Here is a 14,802-nt window from a genome sequence, read left to right on the forward strand (position 1 = left end):
TGTGGGGACATGCAAGAAGAAAATATAAATCATCAGCGGGTGAGTAATTGATGTACAAATTCTAATTTGTGGGTGAAGTGCTCCTTTAAATCAACTAATTGGTCGTAAACAACTACTCCTTTGTGAATCCCTAAAACTAGAATTCTCTCTGCAATTTTAAGTAATCTTTTCCATGCAACCATTACAATAAAATGCCTCCCCAGAGTCCCCAAACTCCCATGTTCCCAGTGTACACCTTTTTAAGAGAGCAATTATCTTCTCAAGTATCTTTCCAAATAGCAAAGTGCAGGCGCCAAATGTCTGTGATTATGTGTGAATCCCCAAGCCTTGCAGATCTACCTCCATGCTGCTCCAAGAGGAGCACCGAGCCACGGTGCAATATCTTTCCATACAAATTAGATGGATGCCGAACTGTCAAAAGAGTTCATCTGCCAGACCGATCACATCTGCCCGTGCCGGTTAGAAGCTGGCCCGGGAACAAAGCCTCTACATGTGTGCTAACACTGGCTTAGTCCTTCAGCGTTGGCACTTTGGGCTGGGTTCTGGTTGGGGTTTTATACCTGCCGCTGTGGGCGGGAGAAAATCCCTTCTTCACCTCAGCTGCCAGGATGAAAGGCCAAACACTTTCAGAGCAACGCGTTCTTGCATTTCAGTCGCCTGATGGAACATGCCAGTACAGATCAGATGCTCTAACCTGCCTATCTATCTGCACGTGTTGGGTTGTGGTGGCCATTAGGGGGTCACGTGGTAGGGTAGGTAGCATCGGCATTGTCAATACCTGGAGCTCACATCAAAGGAGCTGTTGAAGTTGCAATGCTGTTTTGAGGGCCATTATGGGCCATGTAATACATGTATAGTGTGTAATTCCATAGTATAAATATGTATAGGCATGTTAGACTTTCTTTTGGCAATGGGAGTGGGTTTCTTCATTGAGTGCATATCATTAGGGCACAAGTATCTTGTGTTTTTAAATTGTTTTATAAAAAAAATTATATCATTATCATCATCATTGCTGGTTCCCAGCTGTATGTGTACCGCTATGCTTTGCTTGTTTCATATCACAGCCGGGCAAATTAACTTCATAAACTGAAATTAACTTTTGATCTCCCGGGTGTCATGTAATTGTATTTTACTTAATCAGAAGCATTTTATATTACCTCAACATAAAATCCGAGCCTCTTATTTGTCAAACGCGTATCCCCTGAAGTTGTTGAAATAGTCCAACTTCTCGAAATTCCAATGGAGAGTCTGTCTGTTTACTGGGCGCTGCCATGATGCGACTTGGAGTGAAAATAATGAATTTTACGTTCTAATCAAGATGTTGGCCCCCGGTAAACGGACAGGCTCTCCATTGTCAATTAGAGAAGTTGGACCACAAGTAAGTAACATTAAATTACCGTTCATTTCAGTCCACAGTATGTTCATTTTCCCGGCTGTGATATCAAGTGTAGTGTACAGACACAGTACATCCGGGAACCAGCAACATCATCATCATCATCATCATCATCATCATCGCTGCCAGGGCGGTGGGAGACTTTTTCTTGACCACCCAAAATGTGAGATTCCTCTTCCTCCTCCCCGCACCTTCAAAATATCCTTTTTTATACGCCAGTTTGTCAAAGTTATTATAAATTTTTCATCTTTGATAGTAAAAAGTCCTCTGAGCTTGTAACTCACAAAGGAATGTTAAAACCCTGGCATCGACGGATATCTCAGGGGTGGAAAAAAACATGCTAGCCTCTGGACCAGACCGTTTCAGTTCCTGCAGGGCACCTTTCAGCTTCAGATCGTTCTGTCATACTTTTTTATTTTTATTTATATTTTTTGCTTTTGATATGCGTTACATCATCCTCCTCTACCCCGAAGCGACTTTTGAGTTCCTCGAATCGGGAATACGGTTACTTCTCTGTCCTGGCCAAAGTCGAGGTATTCGCATGTTTCCAAATACCAGAGACTTGCTTCAACATGTGCTGCAGGGGAGAGAGAAGAGGCTGGTAGCGCTGCCAGGGACTGAGGGGAGAGAGAGGAGGCTGGTAGCGCTGCCAGGGACTGAGGGGAGATAGAGGAGGCTGGTAGCGCTGCCAGGGACTGAGGGGAGAGAGAGGAGGCTGGTAGCGCTGCCAGGGACTGAGGGGAGAGAGAGGAGGCTGGTAGCGCTGCCAGGGACTGAGGGGAGAGAGAGGAGGCTGGTAGCGCTGCCAGGGACTGAGGGGAGAGAGAGGAGGCTGGTAGCGCTGCCAGGGACTGAGGGGAGAGAGAGGAGGCTGGTAGCGCTGCCAGGGACTGAGGGGAGAGAGAGGAGGCTGGCAGCGCTGCCAGGGACTGAGGGGAGAGAGAGGAGGCTGGCAGCGCTGCCAGGGACTGAGGGGAGAGAGAGGAGGCTGGCAGCGCTGCCAGGGACTGAGGGGAGAGAGAGGAGGCTGGCAGCGCTGCCAGGGACTGAGGGGAGAGAGAGGAGGCTGGCAGCGCTGCCAGGGACTGAGGGGAGAGAGAGGAGGCTGGTAGCGCTGCCAGGGACTGAGGGGAGAGAGAAGAGGCTGGCAGCGCTGCCAGGGACTGAGGGGAGAGACAGGAGGCTGGCAGCGCTGCCAGGGACTGAGGGGAGAGAGAGGAGGCTGGTAGCGCTGCCAGGGACTGAGGGGAGAGAGAGGAGGCTGGTAGCGCTGCCAGGGACTGAGGGGAGAGAGAGGAGGCTGGCAGCGCTGCCAGGGACTGAGGGGAGAGAGAGGAGGCTGGCACCGCTGCCAGGGACTGAGGGGAGAGAGAAGAGGCTGGCAGCGCTGCCAGGGACTGAGGGGAGAGAGAAGAGGCTGGCAGCGCTGCCAGGGACTGAGGGGAGAGAGAAGAGGCTGGCAGCGCTGCCAGGGACTGAGGGGAGAGAGAGGAGGCTGGCAGCGCTGCCAGGGACTGAGGGGAGAGAGAGGAGGCTGGCAGCGCTGCCAGGGACTGAGGGGAGAGAGAAGAGGCTGGTAGCGCTGCCAGGGACTGAGGGGAGAGAGAGGAGGCTGGCAGCGCTGCCAGGGACTGAGGGGAGAGAGAAGAGGCTGGCAGCGCTGCCAGGGACTGAGGGGAGAGAGAGGAGGCTGGCAGCGCTGCCAGGGACTGAGGGGAGAGAGAAGAGGCTGGTAGCGCTGCCAGGGACTGAGGGGAGAGAGAGGAGGCTGGCAACGCTGCCAGGGACTGAGGGGAGAGAGAGGAGGCTGGCAGCGCTGCCAGGGACTGAGGGGAGAGAGAGGAGGCTGGCACCGCTGCCAGGGACTGAGGGGAGAGAGAAGAGGCTGGCAGCGCTGCCAGGGACTGAGGGGAGAGAGAAGAGGCTGGCAGCGCTGCCAGGGACTGAGGGGAGAGAGAGGAGGCTGGCAACGCTACCTCGTGTTTGACCCACAGAACCATCTACTGTGTTTAACAAACACCAGTAGCTTATTGAACTTTCTATAAGCAAGTCCTGAAAGCTGCTGGGGACCTGCCAGGGGTCTGTTGGAGCTATTGGGATCCGACCAATAGCGTAATGTTGCCATAAGGCGAAAACCTTGTATGTCCGATATGGGGTCAAATTGTCAGTGGTTCAGAAAAGCAACCTGGTTTTTCCATTGACTCCTGTATGTTTTCTGAGGTTCTACATTGGGCTTCAAAGACCTTTCCGTTATCCTTAAAGTTGTGAAACACTGAGAACTGTGTCGAAAAACCAGAATTGGAGATACAAGGTTTTCATCTGACAGCGGTAACCCTGTTCTAAAAAAGGTTCTGATAAGCGGCATTCCAAACACATTCATAGAACTAACGTTATACAGTATCCAATAATTTGTGGATCAGAAGTCCAGTGGACAAAGCTTAGGTCATAATACTAAATTCTGAATCGTTGCTAAAAGTTATATTTAGCTCTGAGAAAATGTTGAATGGGGAGTCCTAATCTCTGTATAAAAAGAATAATACACAATGAGTTGTGCTGTTATTGGTCAGATAAGTCACATAGTGAAGGGTCTTCATGCTGTATATTAATATTTTGATAACAGTGCACCTCGACATGTGATACATGTTCCATATACGACTTTGGGGGATTTGAATATACAATATATACTGGCAGTGCTTGTACTGAATAGAACCCAAACACAACCACCCGTGACATCAGAATCGTATTATGAATGGTCTGATTCAATCTCCCACCAATACCTATGTGTGTTTTATTGTCCGCGTGTATGTTTTCACATGTATGTTTATGCGTGTTTTCACAGGGCTCTATAGGGAAGAAGGGAGCGAGGGGGCTGACGGGAACGGCTGGCACTGAAGTGAGTATATCTTATCACATCTTGACCCGACGCAAGGAGGAATGAGAGATTAAGAACGGTGCTAATAGACAGCTGCTCTGGGAGCTCATCTACAGTGAGACATCTATACATAGGTTGCTTCAAAGCATGCCATCTAACAGTGAAGTTAGCGGTTGTTATTGGAATGATTGATTGATTGAAAATGTTATTACAGATAGACAGTGCTACATCTATACATAGGTTGCTTCAAAGCATGCCATCTAACAGTGAAGTTAGCGGTTGTTATTGGAATGATTGATTGATTGATTGAAAATTGTATTACCAGATTGCAGAATGGGTACAATACAGTACAGCTCAATACACACAATTGTTAACAACACATTCGGGGCCATTGTGATGAGTCTAATAAATCTCTAGAGGACCAGCAAATGTAAACAGACGTGGGGCTGTTTGTAGAGCTAAATCTATACTTTATAGTATTGCTATCTGTCCATTCTCATTGTCAATTGAGTCCATAAACCGTCCCTTCAAAATGGCTTAAAGAAAAAAAATCATCAATACGTTCTCATTTTATAGTGCCGTGAATATAAGCATTATACGGCATTTGGCCTAGTATATTTCCTGGAAGGCTAGATAAAGGGCTAATAGCTGCTAACGTTATATCCAATGGCATTTCCGTTATACAGATGCTACAGTTAAAACTCAAACTGCATATGATCGGCATGATCCTCAAGCATGTATGCATGAAAGGGGGGTGGCGGGGGATGTCGTTTCTTATTATTGATTACCAATAACCGTGTTCGTCTAAGTAGCCACATAGGCCGATCGTATCGTATCATAACAAGGCTCGATTGGGCTGTAATTTACGTGAAAAAGATCTTACCATGAGCCGGTTGGATCCCCCTGAGCATTTCCCCGTTATCGATCGCCATCTGGTAGATCGATATGTCCATTGGCTGATGATAAATCCCCTTATTGCATAGTGAAATCCGCAATACAAAACGTAATCCAAGCTACATGCTGCACATCCAGAATCCAGCTAACTGAAAACTCCATTGAAAGTCAAAAAAAATAATGCTCCGTTCAGCCACAGGGCACACTGCATTATCACGATAGCGCCCCCAAGAGGATCTGGCCGGTATTGCACTTTCTCGAATTCAAAGAGTAGGGTACATCTGCAGTGCAGCTCGGCGACCTTGAATAGGTTATTAAAATGGAATAAAAGCCAAAACAACTTGCCACGGATATATCCGTGCTTCTGTCCACAACAGGTGGAATCGAAACACGTATATATCCGTTGTTCGTCCCCATTGTGTTAAGGGGATGCAGACCAGAGAAAGACTTTTGTCTTGTTTACATCAGGGTCCCCCATTTTCAATGCATCATAACATATATGACATACATGACATACAGATAGACAGTACTGCTACATCTATACATTTATGACATACCAGATTTACAAATACAGTACTGTTTTTGTAGGGTGATTATGGTTTATTTACATTGAGGTTCTGGGGTCACGTGGAGTTAGGGTGACCAGGTCAAAATGGTTCAGTCGCAGGACAGCAGCACTGCTTTTGCGAGACAATGGTAGGTGAGGAAAAAAAAGAAGAAAAAAAAGTAGTTTTATTTATTGCTAATTAAAATTAAAGAAATGTATTTATTATTTAAATGCCTTTATTTCATATTCGACGGTAGGCTATATATAGCACATTTTGTTATTAATCTTATTAAACTGTATAGATGCTTCACCAATCACCTTCTCAGCCGCTACTATGTCACCAACATCTTTATTTAATCACACTTTCATCATTAAGCAGGTAACCATCAATCTTGGTATCCAAGCTGATAAAATCACTCCATTAATAGAAAAAGTCTTTTCAGCCATCTTTTCCTGAGCATTATTAGCAGTGAAGTGTAGAAGAGAGGAGACGGAATGCGATGGTTCATCTTCACAATATAATAATGTTTTTATTGTGAATAGCGGATCACTCAGTTGCTCATAGCAAACTAAAAGGGTGAGACCCAAAGTCTCCACAAACCCTAACGTAAAGAAAAGGCGAGACAGCACAGTCTCCGCAATGTGTCTGGTGGACCCACACATTTTTTTAAACAATGCAGATTTTAAAACAATAAAGCCATAACCATGTATGTAAAAATACTTAACATATGTTAACTTAACTGTTAACTCAATTACAACCAATATAGACAGCAGATTAATTATCTACAAACTGATTTGAATGGTTGAACACGACTTGACACGATCATGTCCCAGAACAGAGCGGGACTCAAGCCGTCAACACGGAGCTGCACGAGAGAGCAGTTCAGCACCTTGGACAGCGTGACAAATGCACCCATTTCATTGGCTGTCACTCTGTTAGACATATACACGGCTGGCCCCGCAGGCCCGCAGGGGTAGAGGTGCGTGTTTCTTCTGACTCACTCGAGTGACACTGACAACATTTAAAAATAATAATTATAATAATAATAATATAATCTTTTAATTGCGGGACATTGTTCTGTTGTAGCGGGACGCGGGACAAACGTCCCATTATCGGGACTGTCCCGCGAAACGCGGGACAGGTGGGCACCCTACGTGGAGTGTATTATATACGAAATAACAACCGTCGGCTTTCCTTTTCTAAGCATTTTCAGTGATAGAAGTTATTGGGGAATAGTTGTGGGACGCCAAGATGTACCCACCGTAGAAAGCTCGCGTGGATCCTTATATTGGTTCTTTTAATACAGCGTTTTTAAAATCACGCGAAACAAAAAACCTCTGTTCTCCTTGCAATGCGTTTTTTATTCTTTCTTATACAGTAGGAAGGGGGAAGAACACTATATCGTGGGTGTTCCTATGACTTGTATTCTGCTTACAGCTTCGAAACTCCACTTATATCGTTTTTTACAATGTCAAAGCCTTTAAAATATAATCAAAACGTTCCCGTATTTCTGCAATCTATGCGCCAATAATAACAAGTTGAGTTCTATTACATGCTGGGTAGGCTGATAGAGTGTCTGCGCGTTCACACGAGAGGAGTCGGATTCTGCAACTGCCAGTGGCCATGAGTCATGAGAAACCAATTACATAATCCAACATTGTGTAAACAACTAACATATTCCAGGTAAATTTATCTAATTTGAATGAGTCGTTATGACTGAATCAATACATCCATTCATAAAGATTATTGTCCGCCATCTTGGTTTCATTCAGTAAAAGAATGAATGGTGGAGTGATTCGGAAACAAAGTAATTCGGTTGCGGGCGGGTTCTGGGATCACGTGGAGTGTGTTATACTCAATAACAACCGGCAACTTCACTGTTTCAGCCAATCAGAATCAAGAAATTTGCATGCCATTGTATACAGTAAATCAGGGTTTCTCAACCGGAACATTCAGAGAGTGTCAGCTGCTCTGTTTTAATCATTGGCGCACAGAGTCAATGCAACATAGAATGTTGCTGTTTCCAGAACACTAACCTTCTCACTGTCCTCTACTGTCATGCACTCTTCTTAACACATTAACTGCCACGCCGTTTGCCCCTCTCATACCACTCTCTGCCACCACTCTAAGTCTATGGAGATGTTCACCTTCTTTGCAGGGCTATAACTTTTTTAATTGTATTGCTAAATTGACATTACTATGGCCCATTCAACATCAATTATCTGTCGTTCAGGATGTAGGAACGTTATACTTTTTCATTCATAGATTCATACGAAAATACCGTCTAGAATATAAATATGTTTTTATCGTTTTCTGCAGTAATTCCTAGAACGCTAGTTATAGGCCTAAACGCATAATATAGATTATCGATTGCAGTTTATTCGTGATACGCGCTATATTAAAAAATCCAACTGAATACGATCCTAAACGTTATGACTCATCATGCGCGGATGAACGGGGGGGGGGGGGGGGGGGGTCGTTTATAATTCCGTGATCGTCAGTAAATGCTTTATGTAGTATGGGTGATATATTGATCAGAGCAGTTTGCATTAATAATAATAAACAATCACGCTGAAAGTAACGTTACTGTCCTCTTACCGTTCGCCGATGAGACTGGAGGAAAAAGATCCCACTTATTTGACGTGGATCGACTAGATCCATTTCCGGTTTGTATGGTGAAATAAGTGCCCAAATCATATCGATTATTGAGTTATGGCAGCGATCCATATACACGGATGTGTGTCTAGAGTCCTGCAACAATATGTGACTGCCGGACGCATTTCCCAGATGCACGGAGATCGACTCGATCCATTTCCGGTTTGGTAACTCGCCCGATCATCCACCAGGCGGCGGTATTGAAGCGTTGCACTGTTGTGCAGGCTCCCACTGTATCAGACCAGGCTCGGTGAGGGAATTATGAATACCAATACTCAATAACGTCGTACGCCATGGAATGGCGGAATTCGCATGACCTTGAAACATGTCGTAAGCTGTTTCCGGCGGTGGATGTGTTAATATACATACACTCGACACTGCAGCACTCAAGTTTGAACACTTTGATGAACATTGTTACTCAGTTGATAGAGTTGTACCCTTCCTGCTGACTTGTCTTACAGAACTTGTAAGTCGCTTTGGATAAAAGCGTCGGCTAAATGACTAAAATGTAAATGTAATGTAAGTGTTTTGAACAAGTCTATAAAATGTAAACAGGACTACATTTCTGTGTTGTGATGACACGTTTAATATTTTCCTCTTGCTGGAAATGAAGGACAGAATTAAGACTATCCGGCTTTAAAGTGGTAATCCACAAGATCCTTATTTCTGTTTGTAAAAAGTTTTCAATCTGTTAATAAAATGTTCATTCAATCAATCACCGTGCAGATTGATTGATTGAATGAACATTTTATTAACAGATTGCAGAATGGATACAATACAGTACGGCTCAATACACACAATTGTTAAGGGGATGCAGACCAGAGAAAGACTTTCATCTTGTTTACATCAGGGTCCCCCATTTTCAATTCATAATGAATTGTAAGTAAGGGTGCAACTTGCTCCGTGCAATCCATTCTTTGTGGATCTAGCCCACAGTATGTTTGTAAACAGTGAATAGGTCTATTCCCATGTTAAACAGAAAATAATCATAAGCATTGAAATTTCTATCAGCCAAAAAGTTAATTCCCATTGGGTGTAGGAGGCTGAGGGGAGGCATTATGGACCTGGACATCAGATAGGGGTGTGTTGACCCCCCTAAAATGACCCCAAAAATTTCCCAAGACACTTAAACAGACTCAGACACGGACGCATAACTCGCAGGAAAATGTAAAGCACTTAATGTCTTTTTTTTATATATATTGTTTTTGTATTTTATTTTTGTATTATTTTTTAAACAAACATATAAACAAACATGACAACACACGATAAGATATACAAGCATTAATTAACAGTGCACATCCAATAAAATCAACAATTAGTTAAATGTCTTATACAGGATATACCCCTAATACCTGCTATCTAATACCCTACACACATATGCTCTAGCCCGTACCCCCCCCTCCCGGACCCCCCATTGGATAATCCATCCATTATCCCTCGCTCCTAACCAGACACTACCATTATATGCTAGCTTTTATTCTCTCCACCACTTCTAACCACATTGTCATTTTGGATTCATTGAGACCCAAAATTCTTGCTGTAGATATTTCTTGATAAATCACATCGAGATTTGTCAGAATCCAGACCTTCCGGCACATTTTTTCCGGTTGAAACCATCGTGATGCTATCAGCTTTTTAGCCACTGTGATACCCGATAAAACCAATCTCTTTAGCTGTGGATGTACTGCACACTCAAAAACATCATTCAGCTGTAATACAGAGGGGTGTACAGGTATATTCAGAGTTAAGAGATTTGATAATTGCTGGGTCACTTCTTTCCAGAATATCTTAACTGGTGGGCAGTCCCAGTACATGTGCATAAATGTCCCCTCGTCCCCATTTGTACATAAGGAGCATTTGGAGTCTTGTTTAAGACCCATTCTGTTCAGTCTTATAGGAGTCAAGTATGTCCTGTGAATATAGTTAAGATTGATTTGTTGATGGTCCGGGTTCCTTGATGTAAATCGAACATTTGCCCAGGCTTCTTGCCAATCAAAATCTTTTTCCAGGTCTGGTATATCCCTCCTCCAGACTGAGTCTAGGTGGAGGGTTTCATACGAGGACGTTAGTAATTGATGATAAAAATCTGAAACAAAACCTCTCGATGTCTCTCTTTCATAGAAGAATTTGTGGTATCTGTGGTGTACAATTGGTATCCTTAATGGAACACCGTGAGCCTTCAAACATAACAATAACTGTGCGTAAAAATTATATGTGGAATCGGTGAGATGAAATTTGTTGAAAACATCTCCTAATGAGTGTATGCCTTGCTTTTCCCATATAGGGAATCTTATAGGTCGTTTTCCAATCAAGAGTGCATTGTTATTGAATAAGGGAGTATGAGTATGCCATTTATGTGGGTTAGAATATTTTTTTTGTGTTTCACGCCATATCCGGATCGCATGAGTAATTATGGGGCCAAATTTTCGTTCGTATTGCTTAATTGATAATTTGGTGTATGCTATGTCCTTCAGTCTATGTGGAGCTACTCTATTTTCTTAAAAATTTCTCCAGGATACTAATGCTTGGGGATCAAACCATGTTGTCAGTGGTCTTAAAGTGTATGCCTTAAAATAGTGGAAAAAATCTGGAAATGCCATACCACCGTCTGCTTTGTTTCTCTGTGCGGTGGATCTTTTTATACGTGGTGGTTTGTTATTCCAAATAAATTTGTATGTGGAGGAGTGTAATTTTTTCCAGTAACCCTCTGGAGGGGGTAACGGTAGCATTGAGCTGAAGAAGTTGATTCTAGGTAGGACGTCCATCTTAACTATTGATACCCGTGCCTGTACTGAGTTTTTAAGTTTTGACCACCTGTCAAGGTCGTCTTTGATTTTGTTTTGGATTTTTATGTAATTGTGCTTCACCGTTTGGCTTATGGTAGGGAATATTTCAACTCCCAAACATCTAAAGTGTTTTACCATAGGTATCTCTTCTGGGAGGGTTATATTTTTTTTTGCAGGGGCGTTAAGTGGAAGGAAAGCCGACTTCGGCCAATTTATCTTAAATCCCGATAAATCTCCAAAGTCCTCAATCAACTTGAGCAGATGAGGCAATGTGGTGTTGGGGTTTTGCATGAACAGTATTACGTCGTCCGCATATAAACAAATTTTATGTTGTGTGCCCTTGATTACGATTGGTTTTATGGATTGGGATTGTCTTATATATTGTGCTAAAGGCTCTAATGATAGATCGAATAGTCCGGGACTAAGAGGGCAACCCTGTCTAGATGAGCGTGATACCGGAAAGATTCCGGAGGTGATTATACCTGTTGTAATCATGGCCGATGGGTCTTTGTATAATACTTTAATCATATCAATGAAACCTTTTCCTAACCCCATCTTTTCTAATACTGCCCATAGATACAACCATTCCAACCTGTCAAAAGCTTTCATTGCATCCAGGGACAGCATCGCCTTAGGTGTGGTGTCGTCCTTGTTAGCATCTAGTACATGTAGTAATCGTCTTATGTTATCAGTGATCAAGCGGCCTCTTATGAAGCCAGTTTGGTCCGGATGAACTAAAGACGTCATATGCTTTTGTAGTCTGATGGCTAATACCTTAGAGTACAGTTTGATATCGGTTCCGAGGAGGCTTAATGGTCTATAACTACCGCACTCGGTGGGGTCTTTGTCTTTTTTAAGGAGGACTGTTATGAGTGCAATATTGTCGTTCTTATGGAAGTTCCCCTCCTTGACTGAGTATAAAATCATATTTAGTAATAAGGGTCCAATTATGTCCCAACAAGAGAGGTACATTTCTGGTGGTATACCGTCTCTTCCAGGAGCCTTACCACTTTGCATTTCGGATATGGCCTTCTTGAGTTCCTCTAGTGTGATCAGTGTTTCTAACGGTAGGTTATGTAGATAACCTAGTTATATTAGTATTGGCTGAGCGTTCCGCTCTGAGCCGTATGAGATATTCTATCTCCTATGATACCTAATGTATCTCCCTACGAACAAAAAAATACATGCACCACACCTGTATGGGGCTCCGCCCCCATGGTGGCACCGCCCATATAGCAGTGACGGTAGTCACCACACACCCTTCCTCGCCAAAAACCCGTCCCAGGAAAAGATTCCTCAAGAGGGAACTCAGGGCCGCGCAGAGCGGAACGCTCAGCCAATACTAATATAACTAGGTTATCTACATAACCTACCGTTATATGCCGTATTTGCTATCGCGTTCCGCTCTGAGCCGTATGAGATATGGGGAAGAGCGGACGCGAAGCCCGACAAATGTACCCCCTGAGGACCCGTAAGCCCACATCAAGGGGTGCGGGGAGCCCTGTCACCCCATCCTCCCTAATGAAGGGGGGGCGCAGTCAACTCCACCTGAATGCGAACAAGAGGGAAACTAGAACCCCTTGAACACACCGTACAGGCGGAACCACGTGTGACTCAACACACTGTGGCCCATACCCATACACTCCTGCTACCCGACCAAAGGACGGGAAGCAGGAAAGGCCACAGACCCCAGAACCGCCTGGGAGACAGAACCCCCGGTCATGTCCATGAGGAAAAACCTTACAAAGGAGCCCGGGGAGGACCATGAAGCTGCAGCACAGATGGCCTCCACCGAGGCCCCACCCAGGAGAGCGGCAGAGGCAGCCACCCCACGAGTGGAGTGCGCCCTGACGCCCCCAGGGGGATCCTGCCCAGCCAACGTGTAGCAGAGGGTAACACCCTCGCACAACCAATGGGACAGGCGCTGCTCCGACAGTGCCTTACCAGCACGAGCCCCACCGTAACAGACAAAAAGCTGGTCGGTAACCCTGAAATCCTGAGTACGGCTGAGGTAAATCCCCAAGCACGGACTGGACATGACAGGTGAAGGCCCGCATCTAACTCACTAGTGTGAGGAGGAGGACGAAACGCCTGAACCACAATATCCCGGGAGTGGAAGGAACTCCGGATATTCTTAGGCACGAAAGCAGGATCAGGTCGCAGAGTGACACCGCAATCGGTCCGAAAAGACAGGCACTCTGGACGTACCGAGAGAGCACAGAGCTCACCTACGCGTTTAGCGGAAGTGACAGCCAGAAGGAACGCGGTCCTGAAGGACAGCTGTCCCAACGGCGCCTGCTCGAGCGGCTCAAACGGGGCCAAGGACAACCGACCAAGGACCAATTGAAGATCCCAAGTCGGAGCCAAGGAGCGTTGCACCGGCTTAACGCGTCGAGCGCCAAGCAGGAAACGCTTCACAAGAGGGTGGCTGAACAAGACATCCCCTCAAACCCCTCATGATAGGAGGATATAGCTGCTGCATATACCCTCACCGTCGAAGCCGACAGTCTATCAAGGAGAGACCGGAGGTTACTAAGGACAGCATCCAGGGGGCAGGAGACTGAGTCCCGGCCCCCCGCCTTACACCACACTTGGAACATACGTCATCTGCCCGCGTAAGCGAAGCTCCAAGCAGGAAACGCTTCACAAGAGGGTGGCTGAACAAGACATCCCCTCAAACCCCTCATGATAGGAGGATATAGCTGCTGCATATACCCTCACCGTCGAAGCCGACAGTCTATCAAGGAGAGACTGGAGGTAACTAAGGACAGCATCCAGGGGGCAGGAGACTGAGTCCCGGCCCCCCGCCTTACACCACACTTGGAACATACGTCATCTGCCCGCGTAAGCGCGACAGTGGAGGGAGCATGCGCATTCCAGATGGTAACACCATCAGGATCAAGAACCTGCGCCCCTCAACGTACCCGTCCCAACAACTGACCTAACAGATGTATGGGGAAGAATCCCTGGCGGCACGGCATCGGTCCCAGACCCGCCTGGCCATGTCCAGACGCAATCCTCACCCGTCAGGATGAGGGCCGCCCCGCGACAGTACACCTGCACCCACATTCTCCCTGCCGGGGATGTGGGGAGCCCTCAGGCCGCACAGATGGAGGACGCCCATAGCCAGCCGCCCGCCGCCTGGTGCAGACAGGGGGAGCGTACTCCTCCCTGTCTGTCGATACACGACACTGACGTCGTATCGTCCGTCCTGATCAACACCATTTGTGGACCAGAAGGACCACTTTCAACACCAACACATTGAACGTAGCGCAGACCGGGCAGCATGGTTTGCCAGCTGCCCCCTACTGCGTTGGCCCGACGCATCGCCAGCGAGGGAGGCGTCGGTGAAAACGCGACGTGAGACAGCGCCGTAACCGTCCTAGGACGGAACCTCCCGAGCGTGTTGACAACACGCTCTGAGATGGATGCCCATAGCCCTCCAACCGTTGACTGGGAAGAGGAATACTCTACAACCAGTCTACAGCAACCCCAGGCTGGTAGAGACCTGCCTGGTACGAGACCTGACGATCCACCTTGACCGCGAAGGACCAGAACGTCATCAGGGCAGAACACTCCGTAACCCCGGACGACGCAGAGGCCCCAGTGCGGCCTCCACACACTTGGTGAAGATGCGGGGAGCCAGAGAAAACC

At 46.0% G+C, this 14,802-nt stretch overlaps 1 protein-coding gene across 1 annotated transcript in view; it reads left to right on the plus strand.

Annotated features, from left to right (window-relative positions):
• Positions 1-14,802, plus strand: part of col24a1 (collagen type XXIV alpha 1 chain) — a 313,480-nt gene that overhangs the window by 259,939 nt on the left and 38,739 nt on the right. Inside the window, exon 46 of the mRNA XM_084310995.1 lies at positions 4,233-4,286. Within this exon, the coding sequence (XP_084167121.1) occupies positions 4,233-4,286 (54 nt within the window). The remainder of the gene's footprint in view (positions 1-4,232; positions 4,287-14,802) is intronic.

This window comes from Notolepis coatsorum (assembly GCF_963971535.1).
Source record: "Notolepis coatsorum genome assembly, chromosome: 3".
Classification (NCBI taxonomy): domain Eukaryota; kingdom Metazoa; phylum Chordata; class Actinopteri; order Aulopiformes; family Paralepididae; genus Notolepis; species Notolepis coatsorum.